At 42.0% G+C, this 20971-nt stretch overlaps 2 protein-coding genes across 2 annotated transcripts in view; both read left to right on the top strand.

Moving 5' to 3' along the window:
• The window catches only part of LOC114558600 (uncharacterized), a 20072-nt gene extending 19252 nt beyond the window's left edge, over window positions 1-820 (top strand). The window contains exons 6-7 of the mRNA XM_028582664.1: window positions 204-272; window positions 377-820. Coding sequence (XP_028438465.1) covers window positions 204-272; window positions 377-820 — 513 coding nt within the window. The remainder of the gene's footprint in view (window positions 1-203; window positions 273-376) is intronic.
• Window positions 821-17513: 16693 nt separating this feature from the next.
• Window positions 17514-20971, top strand: part of elk1 (ETS transcription factor ELK1) — a 34168-nt gene continuing 30710 nt past the window's right edge. Inside the window, exon 1 of the mRNA XM_028583098.1 lies at window positions 17514-17796. Within this exon, the coding sequence (XP_028438899.1) occupies window positions 17772-17796 (25 nt within the window). The 5' untranslated portion in view covers window positions 17514-17771. The remainder of the gene's footprint in view (window positions 17797-20971) is intronic.

Here is a 20971-nt window from a genome sequence, read left to right as displayed (position 1 = left end):
TTCCTCTCCTCAGTTTCAAACTGTTTCTGTCCCTGTTTTTTCGGATTTTCTGACTGTGTCTTCAATCTGTCTTTTGGTGCATGATCAGGTAAGTTTCTTTAATTTCTTTGTGGAGTGTTTGCTGAGGATTCGGGGTTTCGGCCGAGTGTTTTTTTTCGGGAGGAATGGCGTCCTTTGAGACGCCACCTCCGAGTCTCCGGCAGGGCGTGAGGATAGCCCCCCCGGAGAGTAATGTTACCGTGGAGGAGGTGCTGTTGGCGGTTGGTGAACAGGTAGGCCATGACAACTTGTCTTTTGCATCCAGAATGAACAAAGCAGTGGTGGTGTTTATGAAGGATGAGCAGCTTGAGTGTTTATCAGAGACAGCTTTGTGCAGGTTTCCCCTTTATCGGTTCCCTCCACGCGGATTACCGTATCTGGTGTTCCTCCGTTCATACCCGACGAGTTGTTGGGGAATGAACTTCAGAGGTTTGGAAAGTTTGCGAGTGGATTTAAAACGGTGACTTTAGGATGCAAGGATCCCAAACTGCGACATGTGCAGTCTCTGAGGCGGCAGGTGTTCATGTTCCTGGACTCGCCCACACAGACGCTGGAGGTGTCCTTCAGAGTGAAGCATGGTCAAGGCTCTTACATGGTGTATGCAAGCTCTGGACAGTTGAAATGTTTTGAGTGTGGGGATGTGGGACACAAGCGTTTTGCATGTCCACACAGACAGCAGGCGCCGACTGCTGGCGAGGCTGCGGCGCCTGAAACCCCGGCCGCGGATGAGGCTGGCGGCCCGGGGGCGGATGATGTTGCGCCCGTGACGGGTCCGATGTAGCTGGAGCAGCTGATGCTGGGGCGTGGCGGTAAATCAGGGCGTTGCAGATGCAGCCGGGCGGTGAAGTTAAGGAAGGTAATGTGGAGAAGCAGAGCCAGTCTGAGCAGCAGCAGGTTCCCCCCAGTAGAGAGTCATTCGAGTGTGTAGGTGCTACAGCGCAGTCACAGTCAGGGATTACTGGGGAAGTAGCTTCCACAAGTCTCACCAGAGATCACACTGGGATCCCCTCTGGTGAACAGGGGTAGGCCTGTTCAGTAGTCAGGCATCATGTGCTAGTGATGACATGGAGTTTGATTCAGAGTCTGATACTGTGTCTATTGGAGAAATTAATCTGAGCACAGATCTGTATTCATTGGAGGAAATTGATCGTTTTTTTGAATGAAACTTTTAAAAGATCTGTGAAAGTAACCGATTATTTCAAAGACACAGAAAAGTTTATCAAGTCTGTTGCTGTACTGAAAAGACTTGTTGGTTTTGACCTGTTGGATAAAAAGAAACGCTATCGCCTCAAAAAGCACATTACAACTTTAAGAAAGGAAAAAGGACGTAGAACCTCAAAAAGAATAAGAACTTCCAATGATCATGACACTTAATTTTTTTTCCTCTTTATATTGTTCTCTGCTTGTCTCAACTTGTCTGTTTCTTTTTTCTGACTTTTCTATGAGGAGCCTAAAATAGGATCTCTTAATATCAATGGTGGGAGAGACAGGCAGAAGAGGGCTTTAATTTCTGAGGTTTCTAGTCAGAAAAGGATTGATGTGCTGTTTTTGCAGGAAACACATTCTGATCCAGCAGTAGAGACAGATTGGGGTTTATGGTGGGAGGGTCCCCATGCTCTTAGCCATGGTACTAATGTTAGTGCAGGAGTTGCTGTCCTGTTTAAGGCAGCAGCGAATGCAACCATCATATCCTCCACCGAAGTGGTAAAGGGACGCCTGCTGGTTGTCAGGGCAGAGATAGAGGGTTCTGGGTTTTGGTTTGTTAATGTATACGCCCTAATCAGGGAGCAGAAAGAGTGATATTTTTCACTCAGTTAAGAATTGAATTAAATAAGTACCATCAGGATCAGCTTATTGTTGGTGGCGATTTTAACTGTACTCCTGACTTCACTGTGGACAGGATAGGCGAGGAACCTCACCCACATTCAGCCCAGAGTTTGAATAGCACCATTAACCAGCTGGATTTGGTAGATACATGGAGGGTGAAACATCCACAATCCCGACAGTACACTTGGGTGAGGGTGATTAATAATAGGGTGAGTGCAGCCAGACTTGACAGGATTTATATTTCACTAAACCTTAGCTCTAGACTGGTCCACAGTAGAATAACCCCTGTTGGCTTCACGGATCATCACTTTGTTTTTATAGATTTGATTGTCTCGCCAGGTGAGAGGGTAAAGTCCTACTGGCATTTTAATAACAAACTTTTACAAGACAGCAAGTTCTGTGAAACTTTTGAGCATTTTTGGAAGTGCTGGAAAAATAAAAAAGCAGATTTTAAGTCTTTGACGCAGTGGTGGGACGTTGGCAAGGCCCAAGTTCGGGTTTTTGTCAACAATACACCTCCCATTCCACTGCTAAGATTAATGCAGAGGTCATGAAACTTGAAGCCAGCATCAGCAGTATTGAGGAGGTTTTAAATAGGGACTCTGACCCTTCTTTAGGGCAGGTGTTAAAAAGAAAAAAACTGGAATTGAGCTCTTTTCTGAATGAGAGAGTGAAGGGAGCCCTTATCAGGTGTCGTTTCCTCCAGTTAAAGGACATGGATGCCCCAAGCTCCTTATTTTTTTAATTTGGAGAAATCTGTGGCTCAGAGGAAGCAAATGACATGCCTTCAGCTTCCAGGAGGTAGAGTAACCACCAGTCCTGGGGAGATGAGGAGCCATGCAATGGTGTTCTATGCTGACCTCTTTGGGGCCCAACAGTGCAGCATGCAGAGTCGTGAGGAGCTGCTGGAGGGTCTTCCTCAGCTCAGTCCGGACGAGAAAGCTGCTTTGGACTGCGAGCTAACTCTGGAGGAGCTGAAAACTGCAGTCAACCAGATGGCTACAGGAAAGGCTCCGGGATAGATGGTCTCTCCACAGATTTTTATAAACAGTTCTGGAATACTATTGGACCAGACCTTCATGAGGTTTTTTATGGAGGGATTACAACAGGTTTTCTTCCTGTTTCTTGTCAGCGAGCAGTGTTGTCATTGCTGCCCAAAAAGGTGATCTGGCGTTACTTAAGAACTGGCGCCCAGTTTCCCTCCTCTGTACGGATTATAAGGTACTTTCCAGAGCATTATCAAACCGGTTGAAAGTTGTCCTGGAACTAATTATACACTCGGACCAAACCTATTGTGTTCCAGATAGATCAATCATGGACAATATTTTCTGTGTTCGGGACATTCTCGATGTGTGTAAACTGTATGATCTAGATGTTGGTATTGTCTCTTTGGACCAGGAAAAAGCTTTCGATAAGGTGGATCACTCTTATTTGTTTTCTGCACTTAAAGCATTTGGTTTTGGTGATGGGTTTCTGTCTTGGGTTGGTTTGTTGTACAATGGTGCACAGTGTTTGGTGAAGACGGGGCTGGGCTGAGTCGGCCCGTTCCTGTGCAGAGGGGATAAGACAGGGTTGCCCTATTTCGGGACAGCTATATACCTTAGCAATCGAACCTCTACTATGCAGGATGAGGGCTCGACTTGGTGGTCTTCTCCTGCCTGGGTCCTTGAGCGTTGAGTGTCCCCTTGTTGTTTCAGCTTATGCAGATGATGTCAATATTTTTGTCTGCAGCCAGACAGATGTTCAGTGTTTACAGGATGCTTTATCCCTGTATGAGAGGGCCACATCTGCACGGGTGAACTGGGCTAAGAGTGAGGCCTTGTTAGTAGGGCAATGGAGAGGTAAAGCTGTGCCCAGTCTGCCAGGGGGACTTGAGTGGGGGAAGGAAGGGTTGAAAGTTTTGGGAGTGTTTTTGGGATCTGAGGGTTTTGTTAAAAAGAACTGGGAGGGAGTGAAGGAGAAGGTGTGCGCTCGGTTGTCTAAATGGACATGGTTGCTACCCCAGCTGTCGAATAGGGGAAGAGTTCTGGTTGCCAATAACTTGGTTGCCTCGACCCTTTGGCATAAGCTTATTGCCATCGTGCCACCAAGAGGCCTGATGGAGGACATTCAGAGAACCATCGTGGATTTCTTCTGGTCGGGGCGACACTGGGTTCGGGCAGCAGTTTTATATTTGCCTGTAGCTGAAGGGGGGCAGGGGCTGGTGGATATTCAATCAAAAATTGCCTCCTTTAGACTCCAGACTGCTCAAAAACTGTTATACAAGTGTGGCCCCAGCTGGCTGGACACAGCCCGACTGCTGCTGAGGAGAGCTGGGCGTCTGGGATACGATAAGCAGTTTTTCCTCTTAAGAACCGAGGAGATGGACCTTAATGGGTTGACATCGTTCTACAACTCTGTGCTCCAGGCGTGGCAGGTGCTCCAATATTCTCGGGATGTAAAAGAAACTCCAGGAATGTGGCTTTTTGAAGAACCCTTGTTTTTTTTAACAACTTCCTGAGGACTCGAACACTGCAGTCAGCCAGCCTGAGGGCCAGTCTCAGAGAGGCTGGGTGTACTAAATTGGGTCACCTGATGAAGATGACGGCAATCTCTGTTGATGTGCTGAGAGCGAGGACCAACATCACCTCCAGTAGGTTGATCGACAGGGTGGTGAAAAAGTTTGTGCTGCCCTGGGATCACCTCAGCGAACTCTGGTATAGAATCGGTCCCTGTGTGATCAGTGGAGTGACGGATGGGAGTACAGTTTCCCCTCTCTGACCATTACCCCATCTGTGGGGGGGATGGCAGGAGGAGGCGGGGTCAGCTACTGTCTTTCTCAACTCCTCAATTGGGCAAGTTTCAAGATGCAGGGAAGAAAGAGTTATATTATACCTGCATAAAGGTCCTGAACATACGGTTTTTTGGCTGAGCTGAAGGAGTCGAGGTGGACTGAGTTTTTTGGTCCGGAGGTTTCCCGGAAAGGCAGTTGGCGTTCCCTGTACAAGCTGCCCGTTGAAAAGCGGGCAGCCGACCTCCAATGGAGGATTGTGCATGGGGCTATAGCTACGAACAGATACAGAGCGCACATCGATCCCGAGCTGGGGGAGGGATGTATGTTTTGTCACGAGGTGGAAACTTTAGCACATTTGTTTTTACAATGTCCTCGGTTGGCAGATCTGTTGGGTGTTCTTAAAAGGTGGGTGCAGGGTTTTGGAGAGGTTTTTTCTTTGGACTTGTTCATTTTTGGTCCAAAATACACAAAGCACAAAAGGACAGTTCACATTTTATTGAATTTTTTGTTTGCAACGGCAAAACTGGCCATCTGGCTTACGCGCAGAAACCGGACTCAGGGAGCTGGAAGTGTGGAGCCAGTACCAGTGCTGGAAGGTCTGGTCCAGGCCCGGTTGAGGGTGGAACATGCTTACTACAAGATGATGGACAATTTGCTGGTTTTTAGTGGTTTGTGGGCTGTGAGGGGAGTGTTATGCTCTGTGGGGGAGGAGGGAGAGTTGGTGGTTAGGTTTTGATTGGAAAAAAGCACAAAGTTTGAATTGATAGTATTTGGTTTTAATGTTTGTTTAGTTTTTGATTTCTTTTTTTTCTTTGTTTGTGTCTGTTGATTTTTCTGTGACTGTGAATCTTATCTGGAAATGGTCCAATAAAGGGATTTTAAAAACCAAAAAAAAACCTCTCCTCTTCTCTTCTCTCCTATTTTCTCCTCTTCTCTCCTCTTCTCTCCTCTCCTCTCCTCTTCTCTTCTCTCCTATTTTCTCCTCTTCTCTCCTCTTCTCTCCTGTCAGTGAGGACCCGTCCCGGATCTTTGTTGCCGTCGGTTACGGCTTCTTCGTGGAGATGAACCTCGACGAAGCTCTGCGATTCATCGACAAGAAGACGAGTCAGCTCACAGCGTCAGTTTCATCATCACGACATTTAAACACACAAACTGTTCCCGTGTGTGTGTGTGTGCATGTGTGTGTGTTTGCCGTGCGTGCGTGCATCCATGCGTGCATGTGTGCGTACGTGTGTGTGCTGTGTGTGTTTGGTGCGTGCGTGTTTGTGTGTGTGTGTGTGTGTGTGTGTGTGTGTGTGTGTGTGTGTGTGTGTGTGTGTGTGTGTGTGTGTGTGTGTGTGTGTGTTTCAAACCTGCAGCGAGTTCTGAAAAAAAAAAAAACTTTAGTTGGCGTGTTTGAGATCTCAGCTGGAATTTAAAATAAAGTTTTGTGAGTTTGAACAAAGCGTATTTCTGCCGATAAAGGTTATCGGTTCATTGTTGTGAGTGAGAGATGCTAACGTTGTACTAACGTTGTGCTAACGTTGTGTGTTTCAGCTTCACAGAGACGCTCACCAAAGACTCGGCCAAGATTAAAGCCAACATCCGCATGGTGCTGGAGGTCAGTCCACTTTATGACTATTAATATTCATCAGATCACTCAGCCATCATCCCATCATTTCGGATTTTTTTCTCTGATATTTTCGTACTATTTTTGAGATATTTCATAAATATTTTTCTGAAATTTTTCTGATATTTTTCTCATTTTATAGATATTTTACTAGTATTTCTTTGTACATAATTTCCTGATATTTTTCTGATTATATTTATAGACTGTTTGGGAATAGGAACCCATTCTTTGCAATCTTTTTATTATATTAATAATAATAACTGAATCAGATGTTCAACTGTTCAGGTTCAGGTTACTGTTGGATTCCCATAGGGTACAGATTTGATCATTGGCAAATTATCAGAGATGTTTTATCCATATTAATAAAGTTATGAATATGGTTCTTAATAACTTTATCAAATCAACAAACAATCAAAACGTGGCACCACCCTGCAAGTCAGGGACCAATAATCAAACTGTGGAACAGTCTCATTTCTGTGAAAATCCCTTAAAAGGGAACAAAGGAAGGGGTGAGTCCAAGCACGGACCTGATCGACCAGCAATTATTACAACAAGTACACAAATAATCACAAGCAACTGCTAATTAAGTATAATAAGATTTATTAACGTCACAATTATCAGTAGCTAATCAATAATCCTTCAATAATAAACTTATATACCTTTTTTACAATATCACAATCAAAAACAAAGCAGCATGGATGTGTGTGTGTGTGTGTGTGTGTGTGTGTGTGTGTGTGTGTGTGTGTGTGTGTGTGTGTGTGTGTGTGTGTGTGTGTGTGTGTGTGTGTGTGTGTGTGTGTGTGTGTGTGAGTGTGTGAGAGAGAGAGAAAGAGGAGGGGTGGTGTCGAAGTGTAATTCTAACACAAAAACAACTCCAAAAATGGCTACTCCTGTGAGCTGCACAAAACTATTTAGCCTCAAGAGGGCGATAGTGGTGCTGGGCGCACGAGGAGGGGTTGAACAGGTAAAGGGGGGGGGTTGCTAGGCAACCCCACGTGGTTAAACTAGCAGCGTTAGCTCGGGAGCTACGTGGCTAGCTTGTGTCCGTGTGTGTGTTAGTAAAGGAACAGAATAAAGGAGGAAAACACTCTGATCTTAGTTATCGATAATGGCCAGCTCCCTCAGCCACCCAGGTCTGGACCCCACGTGTACTTAGGACAGACTGAGACTTTTGATTTACCGAGGGAAACTTTGGTCATTATAACCACTCCAGTGGCTAACAGCTGATTCACCGCGATTATCTCGCGGACAGTAACTAAACTCCGTGAAAGGAGTGGTTTAGCAGGTAGCGCTTATGGTTTTAACCAGCTACTTAACACAACATCAACAGTACCATGATCTATTGATACATTCACAGAAAAAGATTAATAATCACGTATAGACCAGTACATAATTAAAATCATAGATCACATTAATGGCAACAAGTGGTAGCGAACCCTTTGCTCATTAATAAAACACACTACTTATCTCTGCCCAGACGTAAGCCTCCTTACGGGTGTGTTCAGTCCGTTTATTCCTGTCCATAGATTTCCCCAGAAAGGAAACAGATGAACGAACAAATCAAACTTCCCTCCAAAAAGGCAGCAAGGGGGCAAGTTTAGTCGACTTTGAGAAGAAAAACGTTGTTTCCTTCTCACTGCAGATATGAAAACACTGGTGCGTTTTCAAGGATCCACCGAAATAAAATCCACTTTCTCCAGAAAATGGAAGTTCAGCACAAGCGCTTGCTGTCAGCAACGGGAGTTGCAGTGAAGACAACAGGATTTTGGGTGATCAGGCTTATTTATAGGTCCCGCTGAAACAATAGGAAGACTCAAAACTCTTGAAAGTTTGAAAACTACAATCTTGTAGTTCTGTGACTTCCTGCCAGCTGTGAGGCTTGTCCCTACTGACTGGGACTTTCGCATACAGGTGTGAATGACCAGGCGTTGGAGTTTACATACAGGCCACGATTCCTTTGTCTCTCTGGTCAGCTCAATCTGAGGCCTTTTGGTTGAATCAGGTTTAACCAGCTTCTTGGTCCCCAACATTACTTTGCAGATTTATTACCGTCTCATGCGTGAGGCTAGCATGGCTGGTCGTCATAGCAACGCCGCAGGAAACTGCCGTGACCTACCTAACACAACACACACACACACACACACACACACACACACACACACACACACACACAGGCAGAACGTGGAAGGTGTGTGTTTCTGATTCTCAGCGTGTGGCTGTTTGTCAGAAGACACATTTAGTTTCTAAAGAAGCTGGAGGCAGCAAAAAAAAACACACACACACACACGCTGTCCCGCTATAGCAACGATGACGCAGTGATTAGTGACGATTCTCTCCGACCAATCAGCAGTCTCCAGGTTTTCACGTCATCTTTTTAGTATCGCCTCAGCTCGCTGGGAACCTCCACGGCAGACTGATCTCATGAATTGGAGTATGTATGACACGCCGATTTTGTATCACGTTTTTGCGTGTTATCAAGACGCATAATCGCATTTTCGCGTGTATATCAACAAAAATCGGCAGCCATTGACCTACATTAACAGAACACGACGTACTATCGCGAGAACAACGTCACACGCCTGTTAAAAAATGGTTGGGTTTAGGAAAAGAACACAGGGAAAGGCTTTAGTAACCAAACAGTGACAAAAACACGGAAAATAACGACAAAAACACGGTTAGGAAAACAATAAATGGTTGGGTTTAGGAAAGACACATTGGGTAAGGCTTATTACAAAAAAAAGAAACGGCTGAAAAATCGCTGCACGCGAACACAGGTGAAAGTCCTGTGTTTTACCCGTCCAACACCCCAACCTCCCTCCTTACCCAATCCCCCGTTCATTTATACCACTCGCTATGGTGGAAATTGACTCGCAATGTAGGTCAATGGCGGCCGATTTGCGTTGATATACACGCAAAAATGCGATTATGCGTCCTGATAACACGCAAAAACGGAATACAAATTGGCTTGTCATACATACGCCAATTCATGAGATCAGTCTGCTATCGCAAGGTAATGTAAGTCAGTGGAGGCCAAATGGCGTGATAAACACGCTAAAAAGCCAGTATGCGTCTTGATAACACGGCAATAAAATAATGTCGTCGTGATCTTGTCTATATGAGAAGGGTCCAATTTTTCTACAACTGTGCTTTCACTCTGACTCTGATTGGCTGCTGTCCTCTTCTTCTTCTTCTTCTTCTGCAGGGCCTGAGGGAGCTGCAGGGACTGAGCGACCTACCAGAGAGCAGCAGGAGAGACCTTTTCTAGACGCGCCGACGTGTCGGACGTTACACGACACCTTCTCTTCTCGACACAGTCGCACAGAGACGCTCGGTCCGGTGTCTTTCTGCCCGGGAGTTTGTTATTGATGCAAAAAGTTTGTTATTGACGCAAAAAGTCCGAAAGGCACACAGAAACGCACTCAAAATGTCTCGGCCGGGACTCTTGGCGTCACTTTTTGGCGCTCTGGGTCGGGACGTACGTTTAACTGACGCGGTTTTGGGAGAAGTTGGCGGGCGGGGTTACAAGATGTACGTCTCGTTAGGGCTGTGCAATTAATCAAAATGTAATCGTGATTATGAGTTTCGGCTCCCAACGATCACAAAAACCGAATCATCGAGAAAAAACATTATTTAGCTCATTACGTTTTGCAGTAAACTCTTATTTCCTCTCGTGTTCTGAATGAAAAAATAAAGTTTAAATAGGAAAAGTATTACGGCAAAGGTCACAGTTGTGTTTTTTACAGTTGATTTATTGTTAGAATGCTGTTCTACAGCATTCCCACTATTGTTATTCGGTTCTTTTTATAAACTTATTATTCCGTCCGTTTTTTGGCTCAGCGTAACTTCTGCCTACTTTCAGCTATTAAAACCATTCAACTTTTCAAATGTTCAGCTCTTTCAGCTTATGATGGGACTTCTTCAACTTTTTTTCTACTATTTATACTTTTTAAAATATATAGCTTTTTAACACTTTTTTTTAACATTGAAGTGAATGAGAGCATGCTTCAAATCCTTCAAATCTTCTTCCGCTCCCAAAAGTTTCAGCTCCTTCATACTTTCACCTACAGACGCCAAACAAACTTTAAAATGTTCACAAAATATTCAGCTATCAGGCTTGTGCTTTTCAGTTTGATATCTTTTACAGTTTTTTTGAAAAAGCTGTTTAAGTTTAGTGATCATTTCAGGAAATTCTATCGATTAAACAGTGTGTATTGCGCTTGCTAGTGTGGATGATGTCATGGCTAGAGGGTGAAGCTTCGAAAAACAATTTTTTAACATTTTTTAACATCATAAACATTTTTTAGTTCCTTGTCTATAAACTGCTCTCACGCCCACAATATCTACTTGTCATACACACTTTATACATCAAAACGTAGGTATTTTTGTGTAGTTTCAGACAACTTGCTCAGTTATGCGATACGTCTCATACTTTTGGCTCAGCGAGCTTCCAAATGACGGGAGTTGAAAATATTTCTCCATCCGCTCTCATGTTAAAAATCCTTTATATTTCCCAGTGAAAGGTACAGCGAACCACTTTTTTAAATCGCTGATATGCCCACATTTCTAAGTTTATCAACATAAATTTTATACCGATACGTTCACAAAGGCCTTGTGGTGTTCAGGATGACGTCATTTGACTGATAGCAGTTATCATTTTGGCAGGTTTGAGCCTTTATTTGAGAGCTTGCTCTCAGTGTCTCTCAATAGCTTCAGTTTGGCCCAGCTGAGAGTTTCAGCAGGTGTTGCTCGTTAACTGATGACACATCAAAGGATGTTTACAAACATTCACTGGCCAGTCGTTACCATGACAACAGACACCCACCCAGATACTACAGGCAGGAATATGAACTTTAGTCTGTCTTCTCTCTTCTATTCTCTTCTTCTGGTCTGTCTGTCTTCTCTCTCCCCCTCTCTATCTCTTTGTTTCTCTATCTCTCTCCCTGTCTTTCTTTTTTTTCTCTCTCCATCCCTCCTTCTCCCTCCCTCTCTCTCTCTCTCCCTCCCTCCCCTCTCTCTCTCTCTTTTTCATTCACTCTCTCCATCCCTCCTTCTCCCTCTCTCTCTCTCTCTTCCTGTCTCTCTCTCTCTCTATCACTCTCTTTCCCTCTCTCTCTCTGTCTCTTTCTTTCCCTTTGCCTCTCTCTCTCCCTCTCTATCCTTTCTCTCTCTATCCCTCTCTCTCCCCTTCTCTTTCTTTCTCTTTGTCTCTCCCTCTCTCATCTCCCTCTCTCTCTCTCCCCCCTCTCTCTCCCCCTCTCTCTCTACCTGTCCCTTTTTTTCTCTCTCCCTCTCTCTCCCTCCCTCTCCCTCTCTCTCTCTCTCTCTTTCCCTCTCTCTCTCTCCTTCCCTCTCTCTCTCTCCTTTCCTCTCTTCTTCTCTGTCTCTCTTTATCCCTCTCTTTCTCGTTTGTTCTATGCAATGGATATGGCTGATAATCAGTCTTTTTAGTCAATTTATTGAAACTTCCACTTTTGACAGTTTTACAGTTTAGCTTCCCGCTTTTCTACAAATGTATTTCAAGAAATAATTTTATTATTATATATTATATTATATTTTATTAGTGGTGTTATTCAACTTTTTTATTTATTGAACCAATTTCCACTTTCTCAACTATTCTTCAGCTTCAGCTAAAGACCTCACAATGTTCTACATATTTTGTCATTTTTCAACTTTTAAAGCCAACAATTCAGTTTAGCGTCAACTTTAAAATTTTTAACGATTTCCACTTTTTCAACTATTCTCACTATTTCAACTTCTTCTTACGCATTTAAGCTATTCATCCAGTTATCTTTAGCAATTCAGCTATTCAGCATTCCCACGCATTATCTGCAGGAAATGCATTTTCTAGTTCCCTCTTCCGTACGTTTTTTGGCTCTCTGTAACTTCTGCATACTTTCACCTATTAAAACCATTCAACTTTTAAAATGTTCAGCTCTTTCAGCAGATGTGTGCTCTTCTTCAACTGTTTTTCTACTATTTATACTTTTTAAAATATTAAGCTTTTTAAAACTTTCTTATAACATTGAAGTGAATAAGAGCATGCTTCATATCCTTCAAATCTTCTTCCGCTCCCAAAAGTTTCAGCTCCTTCATACTTTCACCTACAGACGCCAAACAAACTTTGAAATGTTCACAAAATATTCAGCTATCCGGCTTGTGCTTTTCAGTTTGATATCTTTTACAGTTTTTGTGAAAAAGCTGTTTAAGTTTAGTGATAATTTCGGGAAATTGTATCGATTAAACAGAGTGTGTATTGCGTGAGCTAGAGTGGATGATGTCATAGCTACAGCACAGAGCCTTAAAAAAATAAATTAATAAAATAAAATAAATTGCTCTCACGCCCACAATATCTACTTGTCATACACAATTTATACATCAAAACGTAGGTATTTTTGTCTAGTTTTAGGAAATCTTACTTTTGGCTGGTTGAGCTTCCAAATGACGAGATGTCCAAATTTCCCTCCATTGACTGCAATGAAAAACGTCCTCTATAGTTTCCAGCAAATTGCAGAACAAACCACTTTTTTAAATCGCTGATATGCCCACATTTTTTACGTTTATCCATATAAATTTTATACCGATACGTTCACAAATTATTGATTATTGATTATTATATGATTACAGCTAAGACAACGTCGGCAGTTCCTTCTGTATTGACAGCTGGTGCAATATTTGAAAATCCATAATTTTTTTTATAATTTTTTTAAAATAACATTTATATATCTGCATTTATATCAAAATTAATATGTATTTGTGTCTAAAAGACATAAAATTTTCCTGTTCTATGTTGCCTGGAAACGCTTCCAACACGCGTGTCGCGTGAAAAATAGGCGTCGGTCCTGTTTCTATTTCTACTTGCACGCTCTAACCTGTTACCACGGGAGCCGAAATAAAAACGCTCACGCCACCCAGCCGGCGTGCAGGAGAGGCCTCAGCGTCAGTATCAGACGCCGGAGCAGCTGGCCGAGTGGGGCTTTGTGACCCCGATGGGAGCGAGGATTTGTTGCATGTGGCGAGGTGGAGAAGGAAAGCTTCCCTTTAATGCGACTCATCGTTCATCAGGACATCGTAGCCATGGTGACGTGATAGGAGGCTATGGGCTGTAACACACGTGGACATCCAGAGAGAGAGAGAGAGAGAGAGAGAGAGAGAGAGAGAGAGAGAGAGAGAGAGAGAGAGAGAGAGAGAGAGAGAGAGAGAGAGAGAGAGAGAGAGAGAGAGAGAGAGAGAGGACGCCGCCTTCTTCTTCTTCTTCTCTGCAACTCTGTAAGATGTGGAACCCGTTGCTATGATTCAGGGATGTGGTTATCTGTGATGTCAGAGAGGATTCAGACTCTAATAATCTCAACATTTACTTCACCTGGAGGCTGACTGGAGGCAGTGGTGTAAAGAAGCCGAAAATAGACACACAGACAGAAACACAGACATAAACACATTCACACAGAAACACACAGAAACACACCCACACAGAAACACACACACAGACACTCCGAAACACACCCCTCTTCTGGACTTGTTTCTCCCGATTCACCGTTGCGTGTTGTATGATGATTTTTTTTTAGTTTGTTTCCTCTCCAGATGTTTCTGCTCCTCTAACAGAGAGCATCGAAAGTCAAATAATCAAGATGAAATACCAAATTATATTAAATTATTTGAAACGTACAGGCAAAACTTATGGAAGTCTCTTTGAATGCATGTTGATCGTGTTTGAACACAGTCACGTCTTCGGACCCAGAGACCAGAGACCTACAGAGGAGTCGGTGCTCAGATTTAAACGGTTCATGGCATAACGCCAAAGCTGAAATTTGTGAAATCCATAAAATAAAAAACTTTTTTCATTACGTACAATAACACAAGATGGAAATCATTTCCAAAACGTAGTAGCTGTCTATGAATGTTTGATTGCTAACGTTAGCTCATAACGCTGTTCAAGTGACAGCCTCTGTTGTGTAGTGGTGTGTAAATGAGTAGTTTTTCCAACATATTTTGTAATTTTTTTGCCGCATTTTTCTGACGTTATTTTCTTTTTTTAGATTGTAGCTTTTTTCGTCAATTCTTTTACTTTTCTGTCGCATTTTTCTGACTTTATTTTGTAAAGATTTTTGCGTTTTTTATTTAACCTTCTTTTGTCACATTTTTCTGACGTTTTTTTTTGACATGTTAGCTTTTTTTTGACAATTTTTTAACTTTTTTTGTCGCATTTTACTGAAGTTTTTGTCGTTTTTTTAACAGTTCAGTCTTCTTTTTTTTTCATTTTAAAGGAAATGATGCAAACATTCAGCTGCTAAAGGGAGACACTCAGGACAAGCAACTAAGATACTTTTATTTGACCTGACCCATTGTGTTGTCTTCCATTTGACCGTGCATCGTCCTCTAATCTACACTTTTTTTTTTTACACGTTTTTGTCTCTTTTTTTCGACACTTTTGGCACTTTATTCAAATTGTGTCATTGCTACCTCATAGCCAGCAGTGAACCAACTCCATTATGTAGGTCCATTTATTGTATTGACATTACAGAAGTCTCTCGTTAGCAGGTTCTTGTAGACTACTTTAGACATTACAGAAGTCTCTCATATATATATATATATATATATATATATATATATATATATATATATATATATATATATATATATATATATATATATATATATATATATATATATATATATATATGTATATGTGTGTGTGTGTGTGTGTGTGTGTGTCTGCACTTGACTCACATCAGGTAGTGACACCCCATAACGGTGTTCTCAGATAACTTCTGTCATGATTTGGCACTTTATGAATAAAATAACTTGTTATGAGATGTAACTCCCAGTGCTGAGTGTTCGAGATGAATATATAAATATAATGAATGAGATGCTGATGAGAGCTGCTGAAAGCTGCTCAGTCAACGCGCAGCCTGTTGCCGTGGAAACTAAACTGGATGCTGAATAGAGGCAGTGGCGTAAAGAAGCCGGGAGGTGACTCCTGAAATAGACTCGCACACACAGAAACACAGACATACACAAAACACACATACACACAGACGTGCACACACACACAAAACACACACACAAAGATACACACACAGACGCGCACACACACCGAAACATGCACACAAAAACACACAGAAACACACGCACACAAAGACACACACACAGACGCACACACTTGTGACAATGCACTGAATTAAATACTAAATTGCTTTCATTGTATTGATTTTATTTTATCTATCTGTCATATCTTCGGTCAAGTTAACATGTTTGTAAATGTAAAATATAAACGCGTCACTGATTATACGTCATCCTGTCCGCAGACAACTTTTATTTTGAAACACTTGTTGGTCGGGTGCCTGGATGCTGCAGAAGCACAAGCACGCGCTGCGTCAGATTTTTTTTTTAGATAAAAAAATTAAAAATTAAAAATACCGGAACTCAGACAACAATGTTCCTTCAAAATAAAAGCGCAAACTTTCTAATATTTAAAAAAAACTTTTTTATTTTTTAAACCAAGATATTTATCCATATTACTGTTGTAGGCTACACCTAGCAATATCTATATAGGGAACTTTGTTTTATCTGAAGATGGAGACACTTGGGGGTCACAAAGCTGAAAGCAGGGCTGTTTCTCTGACACCATGAAACATTTTAGAGATACGTGGTTCTCACAGGACGCTACAAACATATGATGATCTTATAGAACAGGATGCACTGCTGTAGATTACTACATAAAGCAGTGGTGTCAAACTCACTAAGAGCCAGACAGGACCAGACGTGTAGAGTTTATTGACATGCTTTTAGATACATATAGTCAAATATCTTTGACTGTATTTTTGGATGTCATTTTTTTTTTTTTTTTTTTTTGCTTTTTCCAACTTTTTTGTCACAAACACACACATAAACACATACAAACAAACGGAAAATACACACAAACACACACACAAATACATACACACACACACACACACAAATACATAAACACACTCACAGAACCCCCCCCACACACACACACAAATACATAAACACACACACACTCACAGAACCCCACACACACACACACACACACACACACACACACACACATAAACACACACAAATAAACGGAAAATACAAAGAAACACACACACACACACACACACACAATCATGCACTGAATACATACATATAAGCCTGTCTCGTAAATATGTCAGGTAGGTTAAATACTAAATTGGTTTCATTGTATTGATTTTATATGAATGAGTATTTCAAGCACTATATTTGTTTGTTAGTTTATTTATGTATGTATGTATGTATCTATGTATGTATGTATGTATGTATGTACCAAGCACATAGGCATATTCCTTGTAGGTGTTAGTTACTTGGCAGTAAATCCTTTTTTTTCAGACTCTGATTCTGAGATGAGTTTTATTTTGAAATCTATCCCCGGAAACGTGATTGTTTGAATGGCGGCTAACTCGACTGTGGTGAAAAGTAGTGAGGAGGCGTTCGTCCAAACAGGAAGAAACTGGGAAAACACACCTAAGTGATGCATTTAGCCTTCACAGACGGACCCTTCTGTCCGCTGCAACGCGAACAAACAACCGGGCGGATTTTACCAACGACTTTCCCTCCGTGTCGGAAGACTGTGGACGGTTTGCGGGCGAACTCCAGTCCGCAGTAAGCAGCGCTGTTTGGGGGCTGGAGGAAGGCGGGGAGGAGGGGGGCTGTCACAGCAGGCTAGGCTAGGCTAAGCTAAGCTAGCTGGTTAGCACGCTAGGCTAACAGCTTCAGCCCCCAGAAAACCCTGAACTTGGAGAAACTTTGTGAAAAATCTGTTGTTTAATCGGCGGTTCCGGAAAACCTCCCAGAAGATAAAAAAAAATAATAATACAATTTTACGTCAAAAACGTGTTAGCATCGTTTGCTAGCTAATTAGCTAGCTCCCCTCAGCGTTTGTCAACACAGCCAAGCAACTGACAGCAACAACTCACTTTATCGACACCCGCAGTAATAGCTACTTAACCCATATTTATACGCTAACACAAAGCTATTAGACATTAATTAACATTAGCTTGTTAGTTAGCATTAAGTAATGTGCGGTTAAAAGGCTTTTAATCGTGTGTGAAACGTTAAATGGACTTGTTTTCTGTTTCCGTTGGTTACGAACGTTGGTGTCCGCTGGTTCTTGGGCTGAGCTAACTTTTAATTTCTCCGTGCTGTCGGTGAGGTTGTCGTTAGCATGGAGGCTCGGGAGCCTGGCAGCAGCAGCGGCTCGGTGCGGTTACATAACGCCAGCAGGTCGCGGGAGAAGCTGCTGAACGTCGCCTCGTCTTCAGCCTCCTCAGCCCGGCTCTGACAGCTCCGACAAGACCCTCCAACAGCCAGACAGGACAGAGAGAGAGACACACACACACACACACACACACACACACACACACACAGAGAGAGAAACACAGACAACACAACAACAACAAGAAGCACACAGCGGCATGGAGGAAGTCTGAGCCTCTGCTGGGAGACAGGCAACAGAAACGCAACATACGGGACATTTCGCTAAAGATGGATTCAAACCCGCTGATAAACGGTAAGAGATGCTCCTGCTTCATGCTGTTTTTACATGCTGCAGATGTGTGTGTGTTTTTGTGGGAAGCAGTTTACAGGCTGCAACAGGTGTTTACAGTGGTGTGCTGCAACAGGTGTGTGTGTGTGTGTGTGTGTGTGTGTGTGTGTGTGTGTGTGTGTGTGTGTGTGTGTGTGTGTGTGTGTGTGTGTGTGTGTGTGTGTGTGTGTGTTGGAGCAGGTATTAGCATGACAATGAATGCTTGTTGGTAGGATCTGATTTGTTTTCCTGCAGGAACTTACACTGCAACTTGAGAACTCTTGTTAATCTCCACTGAGCTAGGTGCAATAAAGACTGTCTCCTCGTTGTAGTTATCTCCGTCCTCACCGAAACACCTGACCCAGGCGCTGCCAAGTTCAGAGATATAGTAGACAGGGCTTGACATTAACTTTTTGAGGCACTTGTCCTTCGGACAAGTACATTTACGTTTCACTTGTCCATGCATAAAAGTCACTTGTCCGGGTAAAGAGTCATCATTTTGTAAAAAAAATTGTGTTTTGCTAATGCAGAATTTGAACAAACCGTTGAAAGCATCCACACGCTATCAACATTAATGCAATTCTGTTGAAACAGTAGAAACAAACGTGCCCCAACAATAGATTTCCGCTTCAACAAGAAAAAAGGATCTCCAGACTCCATAATACAAAGTAATATGTTGTACGCCGGTGTGCAGAAGTTAATATATTGAGATTCTAATTCAATATTTTAAAGTTTGTCATTACTTTCAGATTCGTAGTCAATATTCTAAGTTACTTAGTCAATATATTGAGATACTAAGTTGATTCTTTGAGATATTGAGTCAATATATTGAGATTGTAAGTAGTGATGCACCGATGTGAAAATTGTGACCGATAACCGATATTAATATTGCTGTTATGGCCGATACCGATATTTACCGATGTCGATATCTGTGTATAGAACACATTTTTTATGATAATCAAATAAGGAACTATTTTCCAAAAGGCATTTTTTTTACTTTTGTGATTTATTTTCAGAAATCACTGATATTGGGCACCTTTACCTGTGTGCAAAATATTACTGTCATCAGATTTTCAGAAGAAAAAATAAATATTTATATGAAAATAAATTTTTAAAAGGATACAAGTGTGTCCTGAATTCACACTATGAATAAGCCAACCCTGAGTATTCACAATAAACATCTAACTCACTTGAGACCAAGTCACTGTATTCTGTGAACATTGTACAACAGTTCAAAACTTTAAAGTACAGTAGTAGGCCTTAAATGGCCAAAGCCAAAAGTATTGAAAGAGGTAAAATGTGAAAATGGAGCCAGAACAAACTGGACTGAACAGACACTGGCTTTTGCAGTCTGAACTGGAAGTACAGTAACTGCCAAGTACTTAAAGGTTAGGCCTAACCCTTGAAAGTATAGAAATTGGTGCCTTCTAGGAAATGTGTTTTTTGCTCATATGGATGAAAGACACCAAATCCCAGAATGCACTTGCTTCGCTGCTACTCCCAAGCCACATCCACCTACAGACCCACAGTGAGGCAGCATTCAACTCAACCCAAATGTGTTTTATTGTCATTTCAACCATATACACGAAACAACATTTCACCGTGGCTGTAATGGTTACACATTTAAAATATATAAAAACGAAACAGGTGTTTACAGTCAACCAAGCGCTAATGCTAGTATGCATTAGCTGAACTTTACGTGTGTGTGCAATAGCTAAATGTAGCAGATTATAAACACGGTTGTAAATTTGCGTGAAATGTAGAACGGTCGGCATTTACTAGTCCCAAACTTCCCCAGCAGTTAGCATTTAGTTGGATACAAGCAGCTAATTTCTGCACAAGTCCGTGTTAACAAAATCTCCACTCTGACCCGGCGACATGTTTCCACAACAAGAACAACACAGTAGTCTCTGAAGTCGCGATGGGAGTTTGGTTTAAGTTGGATGTGCTCCAGTTTGTTGTCTAATGAGCAGACCCTTGCAAACAGGATCGATGGAACAGATAGCTGGCTAGCGTTAGCTTTCCACCTAGCTAGGTCCAGCCCCCGTTTGCGTTTCACCGCTGAGAATGTCCCCCCATGATCGCGGCTGCTGCCCGCTGGTCAAACTAACCTGTACGGCGGGCCGCAGCAACCGAACAGCAACCTCTTATTCCCGAACATTCATCTCTCCCCCGCCCACCGAGAGCCGGTGGTCTACTACAGTTTCCAGTGTCCCACTTCGCCGCAGATTCCGTCTGCAAAAACCAACATCCCGCCCATACTTCTTCTTCGTCTAATTTCAGCAGTATAGACGCTGTTAAGCGTATTACTGCCCTCCACAGGTCAGATTTAGATCTAAATTCTCACACACTCACATCTAAGCCTAAACACGTCAAATACACAGGAATGATTCACATCGGCCCTATTTTGACATCGGAACGATACCGATGTGTAAAAAAATGACCATATCGGCCGATATTATATCGGCGGCCGATATATCGTGCACCACTAATTGTAAGTCAATATTTTAAATGTTCTTATTGGTTTGAGATTCTTTGTCAATATTCTGAGTTACTAAGTCAATATATTGAGATACTAAGTCAATATTTTGAGTTAAATCAATAAATTGAGATACTGAACCAATACATTGAGATACTAAGTCAATATTTTGAGATAAATATATTGAGATACTAAGCTAATATATTGAGATTCTAAGTCAGTATTTGACATTTTCTCATTACTTTGAGATTCTTAGTTTATATTCTGAGATACTAAGTCAATATTTTGACCAGAGGTAGTGGTGACTTGAACTTCTACTATATCTAAAATAATTTTGTAGACATAACAATGGATTTTGCCACTAAATGTTGGTGTTAACTTTTTGTATACAATTTCACAAATTTCTACCCGGCAGAGGCCGATTTACCGAAAGGATCCTTTTAAAAAAGGTGTAGCTACTTTACAGTTGATTATTACCTGACATTTAATCTGCATATTGTTTTCATTATTTTTGTTCAAAAAGGAGCAAAAAAAACCCGACATTATAGAACGGCTTGTTTATTGCTAAGGAAAAATTTATTGATTTATTAAAATTGTAACAACAATATCTTAAAAAATAACTTATTTCACCAGTAAGTTCCTGTTAAACGACAAAAACAACCACTGGATAGGAAAAAGGGT

Source organism: Perca flavescens, chromosome 7, assembly GCF_004354835.1.
Source record: "Perca flavescens isolate YP-PL-M2 chromosome 7, PFLA_1.0, whole genome shotgun sequence".
In the NCBI taxonomy this organism is placed as follows: domain Eukaryota; kingdom Metazoa; phylum Chordata; class Actinopteri; order Perciformes; family Percidae; genus Perca; species Perca flavescens.
This window is presented reverse-complemented; position numbering and strand designations above follow the sequence as displayed.